The sequence below is a fragment of the Microtus ochrogaster genome, linkage group LG5 (genome assembly GCF_000317375.1).
Source record: "Microtus ochrogaster isolate Prairie Vole_2 linkage group LG5, MicOch1.0, whole genome shotgun sequence".
Lineage (NCBI taxonomy): Eukaryota > Metazoa > Chordata > Mammalia > Rodentia > Cricetidae > Microtus > Microtus ochrogaster.
In genome coordinates this window covers 43,088,504-43,109,920 of record NC_022031.1, presented here as the reverse complement: position 1 = coordinate 43,109,920, position 21,417 = coordinate 43,088,504, and the positions used below count along the sequence as shown (strand labels likewise).

At 38.9% G+C, this 21,417-nt stretch overlaps 1 protein-coding gene across 1 annotated transcript in view; it reads right to left on the bottom strand.

Annotated features, from left to right (window-relative positions):
* Window positions 1-21,417, bottom strand: part of Stx17 (syntaxin 17) — a 47,029-nt gene that overhangs the window by 15,177 nt on the left and 10,435 nt on the right. The window contains exons 3-4 of the mRNA XM_005362161.2: window positions 17,155-17,220; window positions 1,903-2,128 (exon numbers count right to left, since the gene is read on the bottom strand). Coding sequence (XP_005362218.1) covers window positions 1,903-2,128; window positions 17,155-17,220 — 292 coding nt within the window. The remainder of the gene's footprint in view (window positions 1-1,902; window positions 2,129-17,154; window positions 17,221-21,417) is intronic.

The following is a 21,417-nucleotide window of genomic DNA, read 5'->3' as shown; positions in this document are numbered from 1 at the left end:
TGGTTGTGAGCCACCATGTGGTTGCTGGGAATTGAACTCAGGACCTTTGGAAGAGCAGGCAATGGTCTTAACCACTGAGCCATCTCTCCAGCCCCAAGCATTTAGTTTTATAGGAAAAAGCTTGCTTGTGTACCCTGGATGACCTTGAACTCTCAGTAGCTCACCCTAGTCCAATTTCCCAAGTGCTGAGATTACACGTATGTAGCACTGTGCCAGCTCTATTGCAGCATATCTCAAGTGACAAACTGTCCCTAATATATATTTGCGTATTTGTTTTTATTTGTAATACATCTATGAACAGTTCAGTATGTGTAAAGTACTGTGTAAGGTACAAAGGCGATAGAAACGCCAAGCTACCTAAATGTGTTGGCATTCCTTTGCAAAGTACTGAATCATTAGCAATGAATAAATATACATTTTAAATAATATAAATTTAGGGATAAGGAGTGGAAACAATACAAGATTTAAAAAAGGAATTCTGCCCAGGTACAGTATACCCAAGTTTCCACTTAATTTCTAGCTGATTTGTAGTTCATATTTTTCATAAGGATTAAAAGTCTCTTAAGAGATATAAAATGGAAGGAAATGGAATCAATTAAAAATAAATGATAAACAATTATAACAGAAAATGAAATAAGGTCAAGAGTTGCAAAATAAAGCCAACATACTTTACAAGTTTAATTTTTGGTGAGTAAAAAAATTTTTAAGGCTGTACTCAAGTACAGAAACCTTACTAGTTATTCTACTCAGTACTTATAAGATTTAAGTCCAAACCACCCAACTAAACAGAAAACAATTGCTTTTAAGTATTATGACATATTAAGCCAATTTTTTCTGCATAAAAGATACTAGCACAGTGTCACCAAAGATTATCAAGTACATCCTTAGAAATGATAATAACACTGTTTTCATAAGGCTGTTTCTTAAAATATCAGTTCACAAAAGTTGACATCATGATTCCACCACAGATTTTTCACTTGTTAGTTATATTCAGAGAATGGACAGTGGAGAGAGACCTACCAGTGTGTGACGCCAGAGCAGCTAATAAGAACAGCTCCCAAACATGTTGGAGAATATAGTTGAAGATGTGTTACATTTGTTTATGCTGTGGAACATTTGTTTAATGATGTAAAGCTGTGTTACTTTGCCTGCCTAAAACACCTGATGGTCTAATAAAGATTGCCAAAAGCGAGGTAGGAGAAAGGATGGGGAGGGGGCTGCCAGGCAGAGAGAATAAGTAGAAGAGCGAGGTGTGAAAGGAGGAGGAGAGGAGGATGCGAGAGACCAGCTACCAGCCAGTCACAGAATAGGGAGGAAAGAAAGACCAGCTACCAGCCAGTCACAGAATAGGGAGGAAAGAAAGACCAGCTACCAGCCAGTCACAGAATAGGAAGGAGAGAAAGACCAGCTACCAGCCAGTCACAGAATAGGAAGGAGAGAAAGAAATGCAGAGATAGCGAGAGGTAAAAGACCAGAGGCAAAAGGTAGATGGATAATTTAAGTTATGAAAAGCTGGCTAGAAACAAGCCAAACCAAGGTTGGGCATTTGTAAGTAAGACTAAGTCTCTGTGTATTTATCTGGAAGCAAGGTGGTGGGCCCCTCAAAGAGCAAAGAGTAAAAACAACCAAATCCACAACCAGCTTGTCCCACACTGGAGAGGAGAGAGGCACACACCACACACAAGGACAACACTATTTTTAGTAGTAACTTTAGCTTTCTACTTCAACACATGGGCAAGCAGGTACTTAAAGTTCCAATCCACACAATTTTATCTTGCAAAATTTCCAGGGTGCACATATCTGGTCTGTTTAGGAACGTACAAGGCCTCTCTGTGTTCCTTCTACCTGAGGAGAGGGGCATTAGCTAACGCCACCACTAGGATCAAGAGTAAGACATGTTACCACCAACAGTCGTGGATCTGGTCAGAGAAGGCTGTAATAAAGCTTCTTCCTCATTAAATTGTTTCTTGAGTTCTTCAACAGACTCCAAGTGGAGCTGGAGAAACTCTGCTGTGGCTGCTGCTGCTGCTTCCTTAACAGGATCAATCATCCTCTTCAGAAGAACCAGGTCATCCTTGTGGACTTTCAAGCAAAGCTTTTCCATTTCTCGAATATTGGAGCGGAGTTGCTATGAATGAAAAAAGGAAATATTACCATCACCATCTCTCAAGGTAAGACCTATTTCTTAAAATAATTTGCTACAGTGGTTTTGAATGCAAATTAGTACATATTGTCTACCACAGAGGCATACAGTTTTTCAATTTCCCTCATCTCTCTTGGCTGGCCAAATCTAACATATTTAGAACCCATGCCCTCAAACTTTGAATTCATATAGTCATCTTTCCTTTATTACATGTGACTGCTACACTATAAATGCTGTACAACTAGCACTGTGGGACACACGGAACTAAAATATTCTAAGGCCCACATGATCTGTATGGTTAGGTCACAGATATAATTTCTGATAAAAGTAAACAATTTCAAAATGAGTAAAGATAAAATGAAAAAAGAACCAACAAATCAAAAGATAAAAGCATGTAATAGAGGCTAAAAAGATGGCTCAGAAGTTATGAGCAGTAGCTGCTTCTTCTAGAAGACCCAGGTTCAATTCCCAGCATTCACACAGCAGATAATAACTCTCTCAAACTCCAGTACCAGAGGACCTGGTGACTTCTACTGGGTTCCATGTGTGCAGCATGCATGTGGTGTACAGACATACACTCTACATATAAAATAAAAATAAAATATTAAAAAAGCACATAAAGAACAAATGATATAACCAATAATTATATCAAATATAAATTAAATATTTTTATAAAATAAAGATTATTTTAAGATTGGATAAACAAACAAAAGAGATACATTTAAACATAAAAACAAAATGGTTCAAATGAAAAGAGTAAAAAAAAAAAATCACATAAACCCTAGCATCCCTCTCCCATGAATGACTACAGCAACATTACTGTCAGATAAACAGACTTTAAAGCTAACACATTACCAGAAATAGAGAACCACTTTATAATAAGATTCTCTTCAGAAATATATAACAACACAGATGGAATACATATCATACGAAAGCTGACAGAACTACAAATTGTTTCCTTTCTATATGTATATGTGTGAGTTCGGATGTGTGTGGGTGCATGTGGTAACGAAACACATGCATGTGGAGGGCACAAATTTGATAGCAAGTGTCTTTCTTTGTAGTTTTCTTCATTTTCTGAGGCAGGGTCTCTGACTTAACCTGGAGTACACTATTCCAGCGAGTCTAGCCAGACGGCTTGTTCTAGGCATTCCCTGTCTCTGCCGCCCAAGTGCTGTGGTGACAGGTGCCACCCTGCCTGCCTGTCTGTGGTCCTTATGCTTAAGTGGCAAATGCTTTATCCACTGAGCCATCTCCCCAGCCCAAAGTTTTAATTAAATTCACAGTCATAGAAAAAGGTCTTAAAAATACACAGTAATTAATAAAACAAGTGGCAAGGGTATATTAGGTATAAAGTGTTTGAATAAGAAAGTTAACACAGCTTGATATAAGTTGCTTAGAACATTAACCCATATACTAAAAATATAAGCATAAAAAACAATGTTAAAGCAACTTTCACAAATTTCAAAAACAATGACTGCATGTACTCTGAGCATAATTAAGTTAAATTTGAAATCATTAATTAAAATATATTTATTTATATATAGAAGTAAGAAAGATATTTCTAAATAGTCTGCAGGTAAAGAAAGAAGTCACAATGAAAATTAAAATCCTATGGCCTGAATGCAAAGAAAAGTAATACATATTAAAAGTTGTAGTGCTCCGTAAAAGAGTTAGGAGTATACTTCTCCAAAGATATATATGTATATCTTTGAATAAGAATTGTCCCCATGGGCTCATATATATGAATGTTTAGTCATCCAGGGGTGGCCCTACTTGAGAAGAATTAGGTGTGGCCCAGTTGGAGAAGATGTGGCCTAGTTGGAGAAGGTGTTGTCACTTGGGGGTAGGCTTTAAGGCCCAGTGGCTCTCCTTTCTTCCTCTCTCTCTCTTGCTCCTGCAAATCAGCCTTTCCAGAACCATGTCTGCCTACATTCGCCATGCTCCCCACATCATGACGGTAGACTAACACCCAATTAAATTCTTTCTCTTACAAAAGTTGCCTTGGTCATGGAGTTTCTTCACGGCAACAGAACACTGACTAAGACAGTTCCCTTTCCTTTTTCTTCTCTTCTGTCTTTTCCTTTCAGATGCTTGACAGAGCCTACACATGCTTTTAAATTTCCTAACAATTTGTGTTCCCTTACCCATGAGCAACCATCCTCTTGTCTATTCTAAGCCTCCCCTCCAAGCAGTTGACATATACAGCTTTCTCTGGGCTTTTCTTTTATTTGAAAAACAAAAAAAAGAATGGATACAAATTAGCAAGCTAAATATCCATCTCAAGAACCTGCAAGAAATACAAAAGCAAAGGCAAACGTAAAAAGGAGAGAAGGACACAGATGTGAGTAAAACTTAGACAAAGAAATGGGTACACAGATTAACAAAACAGAACTGCTTTTGGGAAGAGTTAAAACCCATAAGCTTCACAAAAGTTGTTTTAAAAGCAGACACGAATTACCGAAAGGGGGCATCACTACAAAATCTAAAAGAATTAAAACGATAATAAGAAATTATGAATAAGCCAGACGTGGTGGTGCACACCTTTAATCCCAGCACTCAGGAGGCAGAGGCAGAAGCAGATGGATCTCTAAATTCAAGGCCAGTCTGATCTACAGAGAGAGAGTTCTGGGAGACAGGGCTACACACAGAGAGACCTTGTCTTGAAAACAAAACCAAAAGGAATTATGAATAAATTTATGTCAATAAGTTAGAAAAATTAGATAAAATGGAGAAATTTCTACAAAACTATAATTTATCAAACTGATAAAAATCAAAGCCTAAATGGTCACATAAAAATTAATTTTGTACCCGGGTGGTGGTGGCGCACGCCTTTAATCCCAGCACTCGGGAGGCAGAGGCAGGTGGATCTCTGTGAGTTTGAGGCCAGCCTGGTCTACAAAGGGAGTTCCAGGACAGGCTCCAAAGCTACAGAGAAACCCTGTCTCGAAAAACCAAAAAAAAAAAAAATTAATTTTTTTTTCTTGTTTTTTGGGATAGGGTCTCATCTAGTCCAGGATTGCCTCAATTTTGCTATGGAGCCGAGGCTGGCCTTGAGCTCTTGATTCTCCTGTTTCTACCTCCTTCTACCTTCTAGAGATTGTAGGCACCTAGCTACTATTAAATAAATTAAATGTATATTTAAAAAAAAACTCTCCTGCCTGTTCCTTCCCCATGTTAAACAACAATCAAACTGCTGTCTGAAGGAGTCGTTTGGTGGCAAATTTAAACAGAGAAGATGGGAAGTGTTTGCCATAAAAGTCAGGATGGTGATGACTCTGGTCAAAGGTGGTGGTAACCGAGATGAGGCCACAGGGCCTTCTAGAATGCTCGCAGCTCTCCATTTTGGTACATAAAGAGTACCAAATATACTAAGTGTAATTATTTAGGAGTATATTTATGGTTTAAGTGTTCTATAGTACATTTAATATGGTTCAGAGTTTAATGTTTTTAAAAAATAAATTTATATTTATCTAAGTGATAACCAACCTAAGGTTGGTTATAGATATGATTATATCTATCTATCTCTATCTATCTATCTATCTATCTATCTATCTATCTATCTATCTATCTATCTATCTAGTTGAAAACATGATGCAGTGGAAATCTAACCTGTGGAGGTATGTGAGTTATTAGCCCATGAATCTTTTTTCTTTCATTGGGTGGGAGAAGTAATGAAAGGACTACTTCTTGGAGTTGAATTCTGACCTACCAACATAAACCCGTGCTGTAGGGAGAAGCTCTGTGAGAAGGCACACATCAGCATGGAGTGACTGATAGTCAGCAAAAGGAATACTGAAGTTTGTGAGTCCCAGGAAAGTTAATTTTATCAGCTTCAAAGAAAAAAGCTGTATAATACCACAAGCATAAATTATTGTGATAAGATTTAAAAAGAAAGAAAGAAAGAAAGAAAGAAAGAAAGAAAGAAAGAAAGAAAGAAAGGGTTTCACCTTCTAAAAAGTGAACTTAAGACATATTATAAGGGTAAATAAATCCCACATAAGAAAAGATAGTGACATCTAAGGAATCAGCTATGATTGCAGTTCGGGGTGGGAAATTCAGAATCTTGAGACACTTACCAGAAAGGGGCAGGGAGGGAGGAAAGTCAAGTGAACCCAAGAGTGGTGTGAAACAAGGAGAATCATGCAAGTAAGAGCCCAGAATGAGCGGGGGCTGGTGGAAAAGTTAGGAACAATAAGAGGGTATAAAAATACATGTACAGCAAGAACAAGAGAGAAGCCTCGGGCCCACTGCTTTGGGGCAGATGGTGTAATGCTAACAGATGATGAAGAGAGCAGAACCATTTAGCTCCTGTTTTGCTTTTGGTTCTGTATTGAGGAAAATTTCAAAATTGCAAGGGGGTAAGAAACATGCCCAAAGGAAATCTGTGTCACTACAGAGATGTGGATAGGCTTCACAAAGGAGTGGCTTGGTGTTGTCTCTGAAAAACCGTCGTAGGGAAGCAGGACGTACCAAACACAAAGCCCTCTTGGTCTGCACTTCAGCAGCAACAGGACACCTCATCGTTTCCATATTTAACAGCACTGGGCCAAACTAGCTTTCACACTGGGTGAAAGCACGGGGCCAAGTGAGGTAGCAGCATCTGTCCTTCCCAGAGGGAGACAGCATGATGCCTTAGATGTCATTCGCCCCATCCTACCCTATGCCAATTAGGACAGAGGTCAAAGATAAAGAGTCCAGATTAATCTCATAAATATTTTAAAGCAAAAAAAAAAATCAAGTTAAATTTCTCTGAACTCACAATAACCTAGAGTAACTTCCTTTCTATCCACACCAATTAGGAAGCTGCTTCTTACCTGCCATTTGCTTCCTCCCCTGCTCTCTCCCTGTTATTCCCTCCCTCTGAACTGTTATCTGTTTGCCTCATTATCATCCCTTTCTATTGCTTCTCCCCTACCCAAACACCCTTTTTGGAAATAAAAAAGTAGAGCCAGTGATCCCCTGCCTCCTAGTAAGACCATGAAAGGCAAACTTTACATTTACCGAGTCCTTGACTGGTTATACGTTTCTGCATCTGTGTAGCTTACAGAACTGGGCAGACTCCCTACAGGCAGTATCTCCCAAATGAGCTCTGAAATCTCCTGACCAGTCTGCTCCCAACAAGTTCCATGTCTGTGGAGAAGAGGGGCTGAGGACATTTCTATAAAGGACATGTTGGTTCTCCAGTGACTTACACAGTTTCCAGCACCTTCACTTCCTTGTAAAAATTGGCCACAAAAATCTTTCTTAATGCTAATATTCCTTACTCCAGAGAAGAACAGTATTAAGCCTACTCTACTTGCAGTTTCAAAACCTTAGTGACTGGTTGGCTTATCCTGTTTTCCAAAGACAGCAGAGTCCTGAGACTAGAGCACTGGGGAGAAAAGAAACACTGTACCCCTGGAGATGCCCAGGAGCTACTGTTAAAGCAGTGCTCGGTGAGAAATGAATTAGAACCTCAAAGTGAGGAATCCATACAAGGCTGGAGAAAGACTCATCTTAAAAGATTAAAAGAAATAGTGACAGATGACACACTACCACCAGAGACAGTAAACAAAGGCAGAGCATTGGGTGTCACTCAAAATGAAAACAGAAAAGGAAGCACCTTTTTAACAGCATTAGTCAGCTGTGTGGTGACAGTAAAGCAAAGGCACATGCATCTGGAGTTCTTGGACGAGGGAGGAAAGGGGACAGAAGAGCATATTAAGAAGGAAATAAAGGCAGAAAATTCTCCAAATCAATGCAACAGTAAACTGAGAGGTCAAAGGTGCTCAACAAACTGAAAGAACATGACAGAGAAGACAATGCACCATGTCCAGTGAGAGTCCCCAAAGCTGTGACAAAAGGAGAGCGGCAAAGGCAATGGGAGGACACCTTACAAGGCACAAAGATGGGCTGAGGAAGATTCCACAAAACAATAAACAATCCAACTGTCCATTAACAGCTAAACAGATAAACTATGCTATATTCACATAATGCAATGCCATTCATTAATAAAAAGAAATTAAATATGGATACTTGGTGTGGAAATCTAAATTAGTACATCAATTATGGAAAATGGCACAGAGGTTCCCACACAAAAATGATTGCCCTGTGATCCAGCATTCCACTTAAAGGTATATATGTAAAGGAAATAAAATCAGTTTGTCAAAGAGGTTTCTGTCCTTCTATGCTATCCACAGCACTGTCTGCAAAGCCAACATATAAAGTCAATTTAAGGGTTAGTCAACGGTGAGTAGGTAATGAAAACCTGGTGGCAGATATACAGAAAACTGGAAACCACACCCCCCCCACCAAAAAAAAAAGTAATAAAAGCTTTGGTTTGCAGTGTAGATGAGTCTGGAGGACACTATGCCAAGCACAGAAGGAGCAATGCTAAATGATCTCATTGACATCAGAATCTAAAACAGCTGCTCTCATAGAAGCCGAGTGTAGAATAATGGTTACCAGAAGCTGAGGGAGAGGATGAGGAAAGGGTAGAGAGGTTGTTCAACAAGCACAAAACTACAGTTCTAGTATGTTCTGGTGCTCTTGTCCAGCAGGGGAACTACACTTACCACACTTTCTGGTATGTGTCCAAACAGCTAGAGGATTGTGAATGCTGTCACCACAGCAAAATGACAAAAGTTTCAGGTGACAGAACTGCCTGAATGCATCACCACATCAACACACCCCCTTAAAACATCCTACTCGGGGCTGAAGAAACGGCCCAGGGAGTAAGAGCACTGGATGGTCTTGCAGAGGACCCGGGTTCAGTTTCCAGCATCCACATGGCTACTCACAACTCCAGTCCCAGGGATCCAATGCTCTCTTCTGGTCTCTGTGGCTACAGAATGCATATGGTGCACAGACATACACGCAGACAAAACACCCACACTTATAAAAATAAATTCACTGAAAAAAATCACACTGTACAAATATGGACAGTTACAAACTGTTGTTAAAGATAAACACTTTGCGCTGGGGATACAGTTTTGTAGTAGAGTACTTGTCTGGCAAGTAAGGTCCTGGGTTCAGTCTCCAGAACCAGAAAAAAAGAATAAAATGTAAAATAAAAATAAAATCTCTTGATTCTTTCTCCCTGCCACTACCCCAAATACAAGATATATAGGAGAAGGATTTTCTTTTCTTTTGCTTCTAACTTTTTCCAGTGTCTACAATAACACTGAGAAAATGGGGATGATAAAATATTTCTGTTCTTCTAATATTAAGACCAAAAGGCAGGAATGCTAAACCCTGAAATGACAGAAAGGGTTTACACACATGAACCTAGTTCAATACCATCATGGCATAAACCAGTGGTGAGTGTTCCTATAATCCAGTATTCACACATGAACCTAGTTCAATACCATCATGGCATAAACCAGTGGTGAGTGTTCCTATAATCCAGTACTCAGAGATGGAGGCAAAAGGATAGGGAATTCATAATCATTCTCACCCACATAGAAGTTCCAGGTCAGCCTGTGCAGAAGACCCCATCTAGTAATAATAATAATAATAATAATAATAATAATAATAATAATAATAATAATAATAAATCTGCAGAAATATGCACAAATTAGAGCAATGAGGCCATAAGGATAGCAAGCTTTAAAAAAGGTAAGTTCATCAACTCAGTATTTAACAAGCTTTGCAATATACAAATATAAACTATAAACTATGCCCAAACTTTAAAAAAAACATATCCCCACCTGTTCGGATTAATAACTAAATTAATAACTAGCTCTTTTCTCCCACTTTATTCAGAAATATCTCCAAATTCCTGTCTAAAGCTTGGGTTACAGTCAAACATATACCTCTCTATATGGATGATAATTGTAAAAAGCAATTATTCTAAGTTAATTGAGAATTCTGAAAAAATGGCTAATTATGTATTTGATGATTAAAAGATGAGTGGCTATGCATATATTTGCCTTCATTAAATATTGATTTAGGATTCCTAATGTGTTTTTATAACATGCAATTTTGAGAGCAAATTGTGTACAGCAGAAAACATTTGGTATCATAATAATTAATCAGATTTCTTTACAAACACGAGCACAAGTCCAGTGGTAAACATTTAAATACCACAGCAAACACACTCTAGACATAGTATAATTTACTGCTAAGGGCTCCAGAGTCATAACTATTTAATTAAAATAAATCTGGACTATTCTTTATTTGCACTGTTTACCTCATAAAGGTTATTGATAGTAGTATGACATTACACAAGTTTTAGTATCAACCAGTACCAAAAATTTTATATATGGCCTCATATACCTATATAAACTAAAAACCAAGTATTAAAGATTGAAATCACAGCTGGGGCAGAGATCAGTAGAAGAGAACTTGCCTGGCTTGCATAGCACTCTGGTTCAATTTCTAGCATAGGGATGGAGAGAGCAGGCAAGGAGACTAAAACGTCAAAGGGGAAAAAGGGCTTAATTCATTTATTCAAGTATTTAATGAACATCTACTATTATATGTTAAGGGCCATACTTTAGTGCCTATCTAGTTGAGTTAACAGTAAGAGATTATAGAGAAAATATGAATAAACATGGGAATCGGGTCTCACTATGGCAGTGGTTCTCTGATGTGGGAGGGTCTTCTGGTCACAAAACAAAGAAACTGCCTTGGCCATTTGATAGGCAAATGGTCTTAGGCAACCCTGTGAAAGGGCCATGACCCACAGATTGAGTACCACTGTGCAATGGTGTCTAACTAAGCCACTAGAGCACTGAGACCTGGCCTCCTCCTACACTGTCACTTACTGCTTCAACAACAAGTCTCTCAAGTTCCTTTAAAAATATTTTTTAGACAAGCACTAAATGTCTCTGTTCTTCTGGTTTCTTTTATCTAAAAAAATACCTACTATCCAGAATCCAGAGAGCTAATTTTTATAACACATTTCACAGCTACTCATACACTGACTTTAATTTACTCTTCCAGAAGCTCTAAACCTCTACACAGATACTGAACTGATGGCTTGTATTGTCACCCAGCTGGGATCCCTCAAGGCAGAAACTGAGAGATACTTTTTATAACTTCTGCTATCAATCAGTGTTCCCACTGTGTGTTAAGATAGAGAGGACAGACAAGAGACAGTTTTTCAAAATATTTAGTTTAGGACTGTGGAGACGGCTCAGTTGGTAATGTGCTTGTTATGCAAGCATGGAGAGATGAGTTCAGATCCCCAGCAGACACATGAAAAAGTCAGACACAGAACATGTGCCAGGGAGCCAGCACTAAGGAGGCAGAGACAGGACAATCCCTGTAGCTCGCTGGCCAGAGACTCTAGCCAAATAGGCAGGCTCCAGGTCAGTGAGAGACTCAGTCTCAAAAAATAAGGTGACTGAGAAAGACACCAGACAATGACCTCTGGCCTGCACACACATCCACATCCAAAATATTCATTTTATGCTTTTATATGACAGGTCAGAAAACTGGATAAAAGTAATATGATTACATAATCCATCTAAAACTAACTTACTGAATATCTGCTGCTATTATATAGGCCGTGTAGGATCTTGGCACATATGACTGACACTCTTACAATCATCCCCAGAGTTAGGTACCATTATGCTAATTTGATGAGCAAACTTAAGTTCAGAAATTGTATGTAACTTTCTTTTTTTTAATATTTATTTATTTATTATGTATACAGCATTGCTTCCATGTATGCGTGCAGGCCAGAAGAGGGCACCAGACCCCATTACAGATGGTTGTGAGCCACCATATGGTTGCTGGGAATTGAACTCAAGACCTTTGGAAGAGCAGGCAATGCTCTTAACCTCTGAGCCATCTCTCCAGCCCTGTATGTAACTTTCTTAAAGCAAACAATTGCAAACATGATATAATCTATTAGAAATGTATAATTTGAATACAGTATAATGACATTTTACATTCAGAAAAATAGAAAAACAGAAGGGAAGTGGACATAAAGTCCCACCCTTAACCAAGAAGCTATTTGCAATTGATACCTGCTGGCAAAGGGAAAATCAGTTTTCCCACAAGAAAGCATCACTGGGTGTATCAACCACTGCCCAGGGCAGGCCCCATGCCCAGAAGTTACTGGCTAACACAAAATTGACTCCATGTTTTCTGTGTGTCTTTTATTTAGTTTAATTTTCTTGGTTTTTCTCTTACTGAAATTTTTTGAGAGAGAAAATATAAAGTCTAGTTGGTAGAGAGGTGAGAAAGATCTGGGAAAGAGTTGAGGAAAGGGAAGCAATATGGTCAATATACTGTATGAAAAAAATTAAATAAAAGAATTATTTTACAGGACTTGTTGTGTTTTATATAGTGTTTAAATTATTTTTGTATTTTAAGTGTGTGTGTATGAGTACACATGCATATGCACATATGCAGTCGGAGAACAACCAGTTCTGGCAGCTGGTTCTCCCCTTCAGCCATGAAGGGTACAAGAATCACTAAGGTCATCAGGCTTGGTAGCAAATGCTTTTGCTCACTGAGCCATTTCTCTGGCATTAAGTTACAATTTTAAAAAGATATATTTAAACAAGCTTTTTGTGTTTTTTCCTTTTGGCTTCTTTCTTTTTTGTTTTGTTTTTATTTTTTTCAAGATAGGGTTTCTCTGTAGCTTTGGAGTCTGTTTTGGAACTCGCTCTGTAGAGCAGTCTGGCTTCGAACTCAAGAGATCAACTTGCCTCTGTCTCCTGAGTTTTAGGATTAAAGGCGTGAGTCCCCACTAACCCCTGCCCTCTGACTCTTGACTTTTTCAAGTCAGGTTTCTCAGTGAGGCCCTGACTATCCTGAAACTTGCTCTGTAGATCAGGTTGGCCTCGAACTCAGAGATCCACCTGCCTCTGCTACCTCAAGTGCTGGGAGTAAAGGTGTGCGCCACCACCACCACCAGGCTGAACAAGCTTATTTTTAAGCAACTCTTTTTTCAAGTGGTAAGTCAGATTTAAAAAAAAAATGCAAGTAATCAAAATAAAATAGGAATCTGAAAATATGGTTATATTATAAGACAAAAAAAAATGAGTCTCAGAAAGTTGAACCAGGAAAGAAAATCCAAAGGCACTACAAAAAAATCATTAGAAATAATAAGACTTTAAAAGTAATTGGCTATAAAAATCTATCTATTTTGAAAACTAACTATATTTGTACATTAACCAAAAATTAAAAGAAAGTCAACACACACATACACACACACACACACACACACACACATGCTATAAAGTATCTAAGACCAAATGAATTAGTACCCTGTACAGTGGTGTGTATTATTATTACTAGGGCTCAGGAGACAGACTAGGATGGTTAAGAGTTTGGGGCCATCCTCAGAGCTATAGTTGGTTTATGGCCAACCTGAGCTACATAACATTTTGTCTCAAAAACAAAATTAATGAAGTAGTTTGAAACAAAATCTTGTTTATGAGTATGGAGAAAGTTACTTGTACATGATACCAAAAGCATAAAACATAAAAGAAAAGGTTGAAAAATTAGATCACATGAGAAGTCCTTTGTCTTAAAAGACAAGTCAAATTGAGAAGGTGGGTTTTACAGAAGCCTAATTCAGATAAACCTGGAAAACCTATAACTTGTTTCTAAAAAAAAAAAATGTTTTTTAAATCACAAACTAGCCATGAACAAGCCTATACGCTAAGTCCAGAGCAGAGATGAATACAGTAAGCAAACACCAGAATCTAACAAGTTTGATCTCATTACTTCAATGGCACACATAAATCTCTCATACCAGATGGAGGCCAATAATGTCAACATGGTTTTAAAAATCAGTACACAAATTCTCTGATACAGTCAATATATCAAACAAATCATATGATTGTTAGTAAAACATTAAACAGTCAAGACGGTAAGAAACACTAGTCATAATAATCTCATTAACATTAACGTGCTCAGGACCACTGGACCCACACTAAATCTTGATGGCATGTGGGATCTGGGAAGAGTCGAGTGCCACCTCTTCCTTCGGCCTGTAATCTAGTTACCATCTAGCATAACATAGAGACAAGTTGTATTTGCATCTCAATCTCAAACCAATCTGCTTTTCTCCATCTTATTTGAAGCTACTGTCTATTCCTTGCACTTCTGGAATCTTTTCTAGGGACATCTTGCATTCACTCCATACAATCTCAGTTTTCACTATATTGCAGCTATTCTAATTTAAATATATGTTTATATCTATATCTATATCTATATCTATATATATCCTTTTGTGTCTATGTGTTTGTCTTATGTGTGTCAAATGTGCTTGAGTGTGAGATAAAGAACAACCTCTGGTGTTGGTTTTTGCCTTTCACTGTTTTGCAAGAAGGTCTCTCTTGTTCACTGATACAGAGTTATTCCGACTAGTGAGCCTAAAATCTTCTAGAGAACTTGCCTGTCTTTGCTTTCCATTTTGCTGTAGGAATGCTGGAACCATGGACATGCACTATGGTGTCTAGCTTTTTATATGGGTTCTGGGAACTGAACCCAAGTTCCCAGGCTCGTTTTTAACCACTGCACCATGCAATCTGAGTTCCCACATTCAGTGAAACAAAGACCGGCAACCCTTTTTGTAGGGCCAGGTAGTGCACAACTTAGACTTTGTGGCGATATAGTCTCTGTAGCAACTATTCAGCTCTGCATATGAAATGTAAAAATAGTCAACAAACAAACAGCCAGCTGTCAGGCCAGGGCAGCCTGGGAGTTACAATAGTGTATGCACACATTTGTACATGTTGAGTATGTGTGACCCTTTGTGTGGGGCAGAGGTCAGCATCTGTTGGGTGTCTTCCTCTATTCTTCTCTTCCTTATTTTTTGAGACAGGGTTCCAAGCTCACTGAGTGTCTAAAGTGGCTAGACAGCAGGTTCCAAGGATCTGCCTGTCTTCAGTAAGGTCAAGATGCATGCCACACCTGACTGACTTTTTACACATTTTACATGTGCTGGGGATCTGAACTCAGGTTTTCATACTTGCCCAGTGGTCACTTTACCTACTGAGCCATCTCCTCAGGTCCCACAACAAAATATCTTCAAATATTCAAGAGAGAGCCTATGAGAATGAATTAAGGCTAGGTGTGGTAGCTCACACCTACAGCCCCTGCACTTGGGGGCTGTCAAGAAGATGCCATAAGTTTGAGGACACCCAGGGATACAAAGTGAGTTCTTGGCCAACCTGTGCCCAAGTGAGATCCTGTCTCAAAATACAAATAAAGAAGCAAATAAATAAATAAAATTTCACAGAACTAAAGAAAATTAATTTTGAGATGAAAATGATAAGATACAACACAAAACACATTAAAATTCAGAGTACTAGGGATAAAAGGAGTACAAAAGGCCCCGAGGAGGAAAAAAGTCCATTGCAAAGACTGGGGAATCAGGTGATTCAGATTTTGAAAAAAAATCACACAAAGAGCTGGAAAGCATTCATGCTTGAAAGTCAGTTCCAAAGGGAATTCTACACCTGGTGTAACTACAGTGAGGGCTGTAGACACACAGCTACTTAACCCTTTACCTCTGTGTGCTAACCAATACAACAGTGGAGGGAAACTAAAGATCCATGAAACTCAGAGATCCTGCATAGACACAGGGAAGGCTCAGGGCAGCAGCTATGCATCAGACAGAGTCCACACTGGAACTGAGCGATGAAGGGCTTAGAGAGAGAACTTCCAAAATAAAGAACGGGACAGATAGATCTAAACTCATGAAAATATCATTGACAGCAATATGATAAGACATGTGGAACATCTTTTTTAAATGTCTTTTTAATGTGGAACATCTTAACAGAACTCAAAAATACACAGACAGAAAGCCAGGTAATTAAAAATAAGGTTGTTATTAACTTCAAAAAAAAGTAAAGGTCTGGACTGTATTTCACTATTTGATTTGGAAGAAAATAATGTCCTTATAATCAAAATAATGAGGTGCTGAGTACTAACTGAACCAAGGACTGCACATATGCAATTATACAGGAGAAGGGAGGCAGGAGAACAAAGTGGAAAGCTAGGGCTCCACCCACACGGCAGGGGTGAAGAGATGGCGTCAAAACCACACAGCTACATGAGGTCGTCAGTAATAATGAGGAAACACGGGAAGGGAGCCAAAGGCCTCACAGTGGATAAGATAGAGAACCGTAGGATTCTGCCTCTACTGTACTGCTTTTAGAGAATTATGGACTTATTGAGTGTGGGTGTGCCTGAGTGCCAGAGCACACACGTGCAGGTCACAGGACAACCAGCTGGAGTCAGCTCTCTCCTTCCACCTTGGGTCCTGGAGATGGAACCTGGGCTCTCAGGCTCGGTGGCCAGTGCCTCTTACCTGATGAACCACCTCACAGACCCTGAATATAACACTATTTCCAAAGCGAGTTTAAAATAATTAGAACTTATTTTTTAAAGTAAATAACTAAATATGGATAATATATTTCATAGATAGAATTCTGGAACTCTCAAATTATAGCTGCTGGTGTCTTACAAGCACAGCTGCATAACCTATATGAAGAACACACACAATTAAGAAATGTTTGCTCAAGGGATATTTAAAACACTTTTACCCTTCAAAGCAATTTTTTTAAAAAAGTTTAAAACTGTAAGTAGCATTATGTTAACCAACCAATTAATTAATACAACCTTGGGAAATACTGTGAATTTTGTAAGGTTTTTGGAAAATGCATTGATTTTGAAAACATAAGTTAATTTGTTATTCCTGAAGGAAAATTAGGTAACATGAAAGGTGACTCAGCAGTTCATGGTAAAACAACAAGAAATACACAAAAATGGGTCAGCTAGGAAGGAGTAAACTCAACACCCCTACCTCAAAACCCACAAGTCCTAAACATCCGAAACCTGCCACTTTCCAGCCAGTGTGATGCCACAGCTGACCTCATGAGATGGAATCAAACATGGGTGCACTAAAAATCCTGCCATGGCCTCAGGAGCATGTGGAACAGAAACAGACTTTGTCTATGCTTGTCTTGTCTCAGACATCTTGAAATGTGTACTTTAGACAAAGGCTCATTTCCCCAAGACTGTCTTTTTTATAGATTTGCCATACACAGCAGTCTTACCTGAACAGTGCGCCCTGCATTGATGTGTTCTTCATGCAATTTGTCCCAAATTCTGCACCGCTGATACTATTCAACAAAAAACAAAAAATAGGGAAAGTGAGTGCTGAGTTTTACATCATGAGACCATGTCCAGTTACCACAAAGCCCTGACTCATCTACTCAAACATAAGAGGCAGGGAAAACCATAATTTTTGTAATGATAATTGTCTTTCTGAAGGCTTTTAATATTATATTTTTTAAATTGAGAACTAATAGTAAACAATAACACAAAATACTATCAGACCAAATTACTTTAAAAAAAACATAAAGGTTTTGTCTATGTACAGATTCTCTGGGGAAGGGAAATACAGAGAATGAGGATATAGAAGAAACTGGAAGATGGACAGGACTCCTTCTCATGCATCCTTAATATGTATGAAGAATTTTAGTTATTTGTTAGTAGAATGATGTTAACTACTTAAAACTAAGATAAAAAATTTAAAAAGCAGGCAGAAAGAAAAAGATGCTTGAAGTGCAGAGGGACAAGGACAAGAGTGACAGAAGTCCCTGATGAACAAGACAAGTCAGAGCCAATGGAACAACATGCAGGCCACAGAGAAGAGACACAGCTCAACAACTACCACCCAGGGAAGTGAAGGAGAAGCGTAGACACATGCGCAGCAGCTGACCCTATCACAAGACATTATGAGAAATGCTGATGGTACCTGACATAACTCATTCTCCACAAAGCAACGGGGAGTATAGACAAATGGTAAATACACAGATAAATATCAACTTTTTAATTATTTCTGAACTCTTAGGCTAGCAAGATGGTTCAGCAAATGGGTGCTAAGTCTAACTACCTGAGTTCCATCTCCAGGACCAACTCCTGCAGGTTGTCCTCCAACTTTCACATGCCAACATGGCACATGGGACTGCATACACACACTGTAAGTATGTATATTCTGAATCATGTGACTGCATACACACACACTATAGTATGTATATTCTGAATCACGAGGCAGGTGCTAAGAAGTAATCCACACAGATTACATCATACTTAGTGGAGAAGGGCCCTTCTCTAAGACGGGAAAGAAGATGAAAATACCATCTTCCCAGTGGCAGTCAGTAAGACACTGGAAACTCTAGTCAGCACTATAGGGCAGAACAAAGACAAAGGAAAGAATGAAGGGAGGGATGAAAAGAGACAGGAAGAGATATGGAGGAAGTGATGGAGAGGGGGAACATGGAGGAAAATCAGAAAGGAAGCTCCCTTCATAGGTGCCATGACTAACTACACAGAAAATACTAAACAATCTACAGAAAAGCTACACAGCATTGGCAGATGGACCAGTGGCTAAGGGTCATAAAGTGAGGATTACTTACATATTGAAGATAATATCTACTCTAAAGTACAGATAAGAGTAACTGCCTCACCTTGACTACCAAATATTAAAAATACAAAACAGGAACAAACATGAAGGGCAACAGGAATGTTCTGAATCTAATATATTAGAAATTACTGACAGGCAGCTCACTAATTACATACTCCACTTTTGAGTAAATACCTAGTGCAAATATTTTTCCATATACTTGTATGTGAGTCGTGCATATGTGCTTACCTTTGTATGACTGTACATGTCAGGAGGTGTGAATGTGTGTTCACGAGTATGTAGAGGCAAGATATTAACATAAGTCATTGTGGTGGTTTGTATGTCTACCTCAGTTATTCTCCACTGTATTTACTAAGTCAGGGTCTCGAGCTTAACCTGGAGCTTGTTGACTTAACTAGTCTAACTAGTCAGCTTGCCCTGGTATGCTGGCTAGTTTTTATGTCAATGTGACACAGCTGGAGTCATCTGACAGGAGGGGATAGCAAATGAAAAAAAAAATCCCTTCATTTGATCATAAGCTCAGACTGGAAGCAAGCCTATAGAACATTTCCATAATTAGTGATTGATGTGGGAGAGCCAGCCCATTGTGGGTGAGGCTTGCTCTGGCCTGGTGGTCCTGGACATCATAAAAAAAAAAAAGCAGGTAAGTCTGCTGGCAAGCAGCACTCTTCCATGGCCTCTGCTTGAGTTCCTGTCCTGACTTCCTCAGTGATGGACTGTGACCCACAAGCATAGGCTAAAGTAAGCCCTCTCCTCTCCCTTGCTTTTGGTCATGATCATTATCACAGCAACAGAAACCCCAACTAAAACTCCTGGAAATCCCATCTCTGCCTCCTCAAGTTTTGAGATTACAAGCAGACCGCCATACCTGCTTAACTTTTATGTGGGTGTTGGGGACCCAAATTCTGGTCCTCATACTTGTTTGGCAAGCACTTTATTTATTGAGCGATCTCTCCAGTCTCATCATATAATATCTTACTCTTTACAATGATCGCATGCAGTTATAATTTCACCATCATAACTGGAAACACTTTGTTTCAAATAGTAGAGCATGGAAGCTAAGTCTGTAAAGGTTAAGGCTCCCGCATAGTGAAGTCTTTATGTCTGAGGCGATGGCATCAATCAGAGCACCCTCCATAGGAACCTGAGCTAGGAGCTAACAAAATACAAAGCTTGAATGGCAGCAGATGGTAAGATGCATGCTTGCAGTCTCAGCTAGTGAGATGGCTGAGCAGACAAAGGTGCTTGTCCCTAAGCTCAAGACCTGAATTTAACTTCTAGGAGCCACAACATAGAAGGGAGAGAACTGACTTCAAAGGTTGTCCTCTGACCTTCACATCTACAGTGTGGAGGTATGTCCACACACATACACATAAAGAAATAAATGTGAAAAAAACTAAAAACAAAACAAACAACACTTGACCTGTAGAGCTACTATAAGACTAAGTGCTATGCATACTGTCTTTGGGGGAGCCTAGGCAGTTTGGATGCTCAACTTACTAAACCTGGATGTAGGTAGGCGGTCCTTGGACTTCCCACAGGTCAGGGAACCCTGATTTCTCTTCAAGCTGATGAGGGAGAGGGACTTGATCGGGGGAGGGGGAGGGAAATGGGAGGCGGTGGCGGGGAGGAGGCAGAAATCCTTATTAAATAAATAAATTAAAAATAAATAAATAAAGAAAAAAAAGATGTAAGAGATAGCCAATAAGAATTTAGAGTTAATAGGCCAAACAGTGGTTTTAAAAAAAAAAAAAGACTAAGTGCTCTGACAAGAAAACTTGTAACAGAACTCTCAATAAAGGAAAGCAGCAGCCTTATCTATTGCCTTCTTTATTTGCTCACTTATCAAAGAGACTATAGAAGAGATTGCTGTCTCAATGCATTATCTCTTATTATAGTGAGTTATAAGAAAATAAAGAATAAAATAATTCAGTTTGCTACTGCTTACTATTCAATTTTATGTTAAATTAGGATATACTGTGAAAGCTATTATCCCAAATATTTGGTGTGGGAAGGGGGAGCAGAGTGATATACTAATATGTGTGAAAACCCCTATAGAAGCAACCTTTAAACTTGTACTTAAGTTTGGGCTGCTGGCTACCATCTCTAAGTGGCTGGTTTTGCGCAAGATGGTCTTTGTTTAACCGTACAGCAGGACAGGCAAGTGGATTAAGGAAGAACCTCAGCATTATGCTTTGGGTCACTAAATACAAAAACACAAACTTTAAAGTGGCTCCAACAAGAAACACACTCCCTACGTCACACAGAAAGTAGCCAGGAGTGTGGCAATCATCCCAGGGTGGTTCAATACAGGCCCTTACAAGGTCATCAAGTGCCAGGTTCCACCTTCTGCACTTTCAAAAAGGCCCTCAGATTTGTCTCCTAATGCAGTAGGGCTGGCTATACTTCCAATACAACAGGAAGACATAACCAGACCACTAGAAGAGAGAGGACTGTTTCCCTACATGTGTATCTCTTTTAAAGTAGGAAAATATTTCTGGAGGTTTCCAAATTCCTACCAAGCTTTTGTCAAGACTTACTGGCCAGAACTGCAAGATGTGCCTATAGCTCCCTGATAACCAAACATAGACAAGAGCTGAATTATCACATTCATCACACCCAGTACTATTCACCATCATCTGAGTTTGGTAAAGGAAACAGTCACAGGATGGAGAGGAGGGTTATACTGTAATTACAAATTAACAAACAAATAAATATAAACAAATACATACTAAGTCAGTCATCTTCTTTCATTTGGTACTGCTGGGTTCAAGCTTCTGTCTAGTTCATGCCGCCCATTTCACACTATTCACAAGCTACCTCTCATCATTCTTGGATTATTATTATTATTATTATTATTATTATTATTATTATTATTATTATTATTATT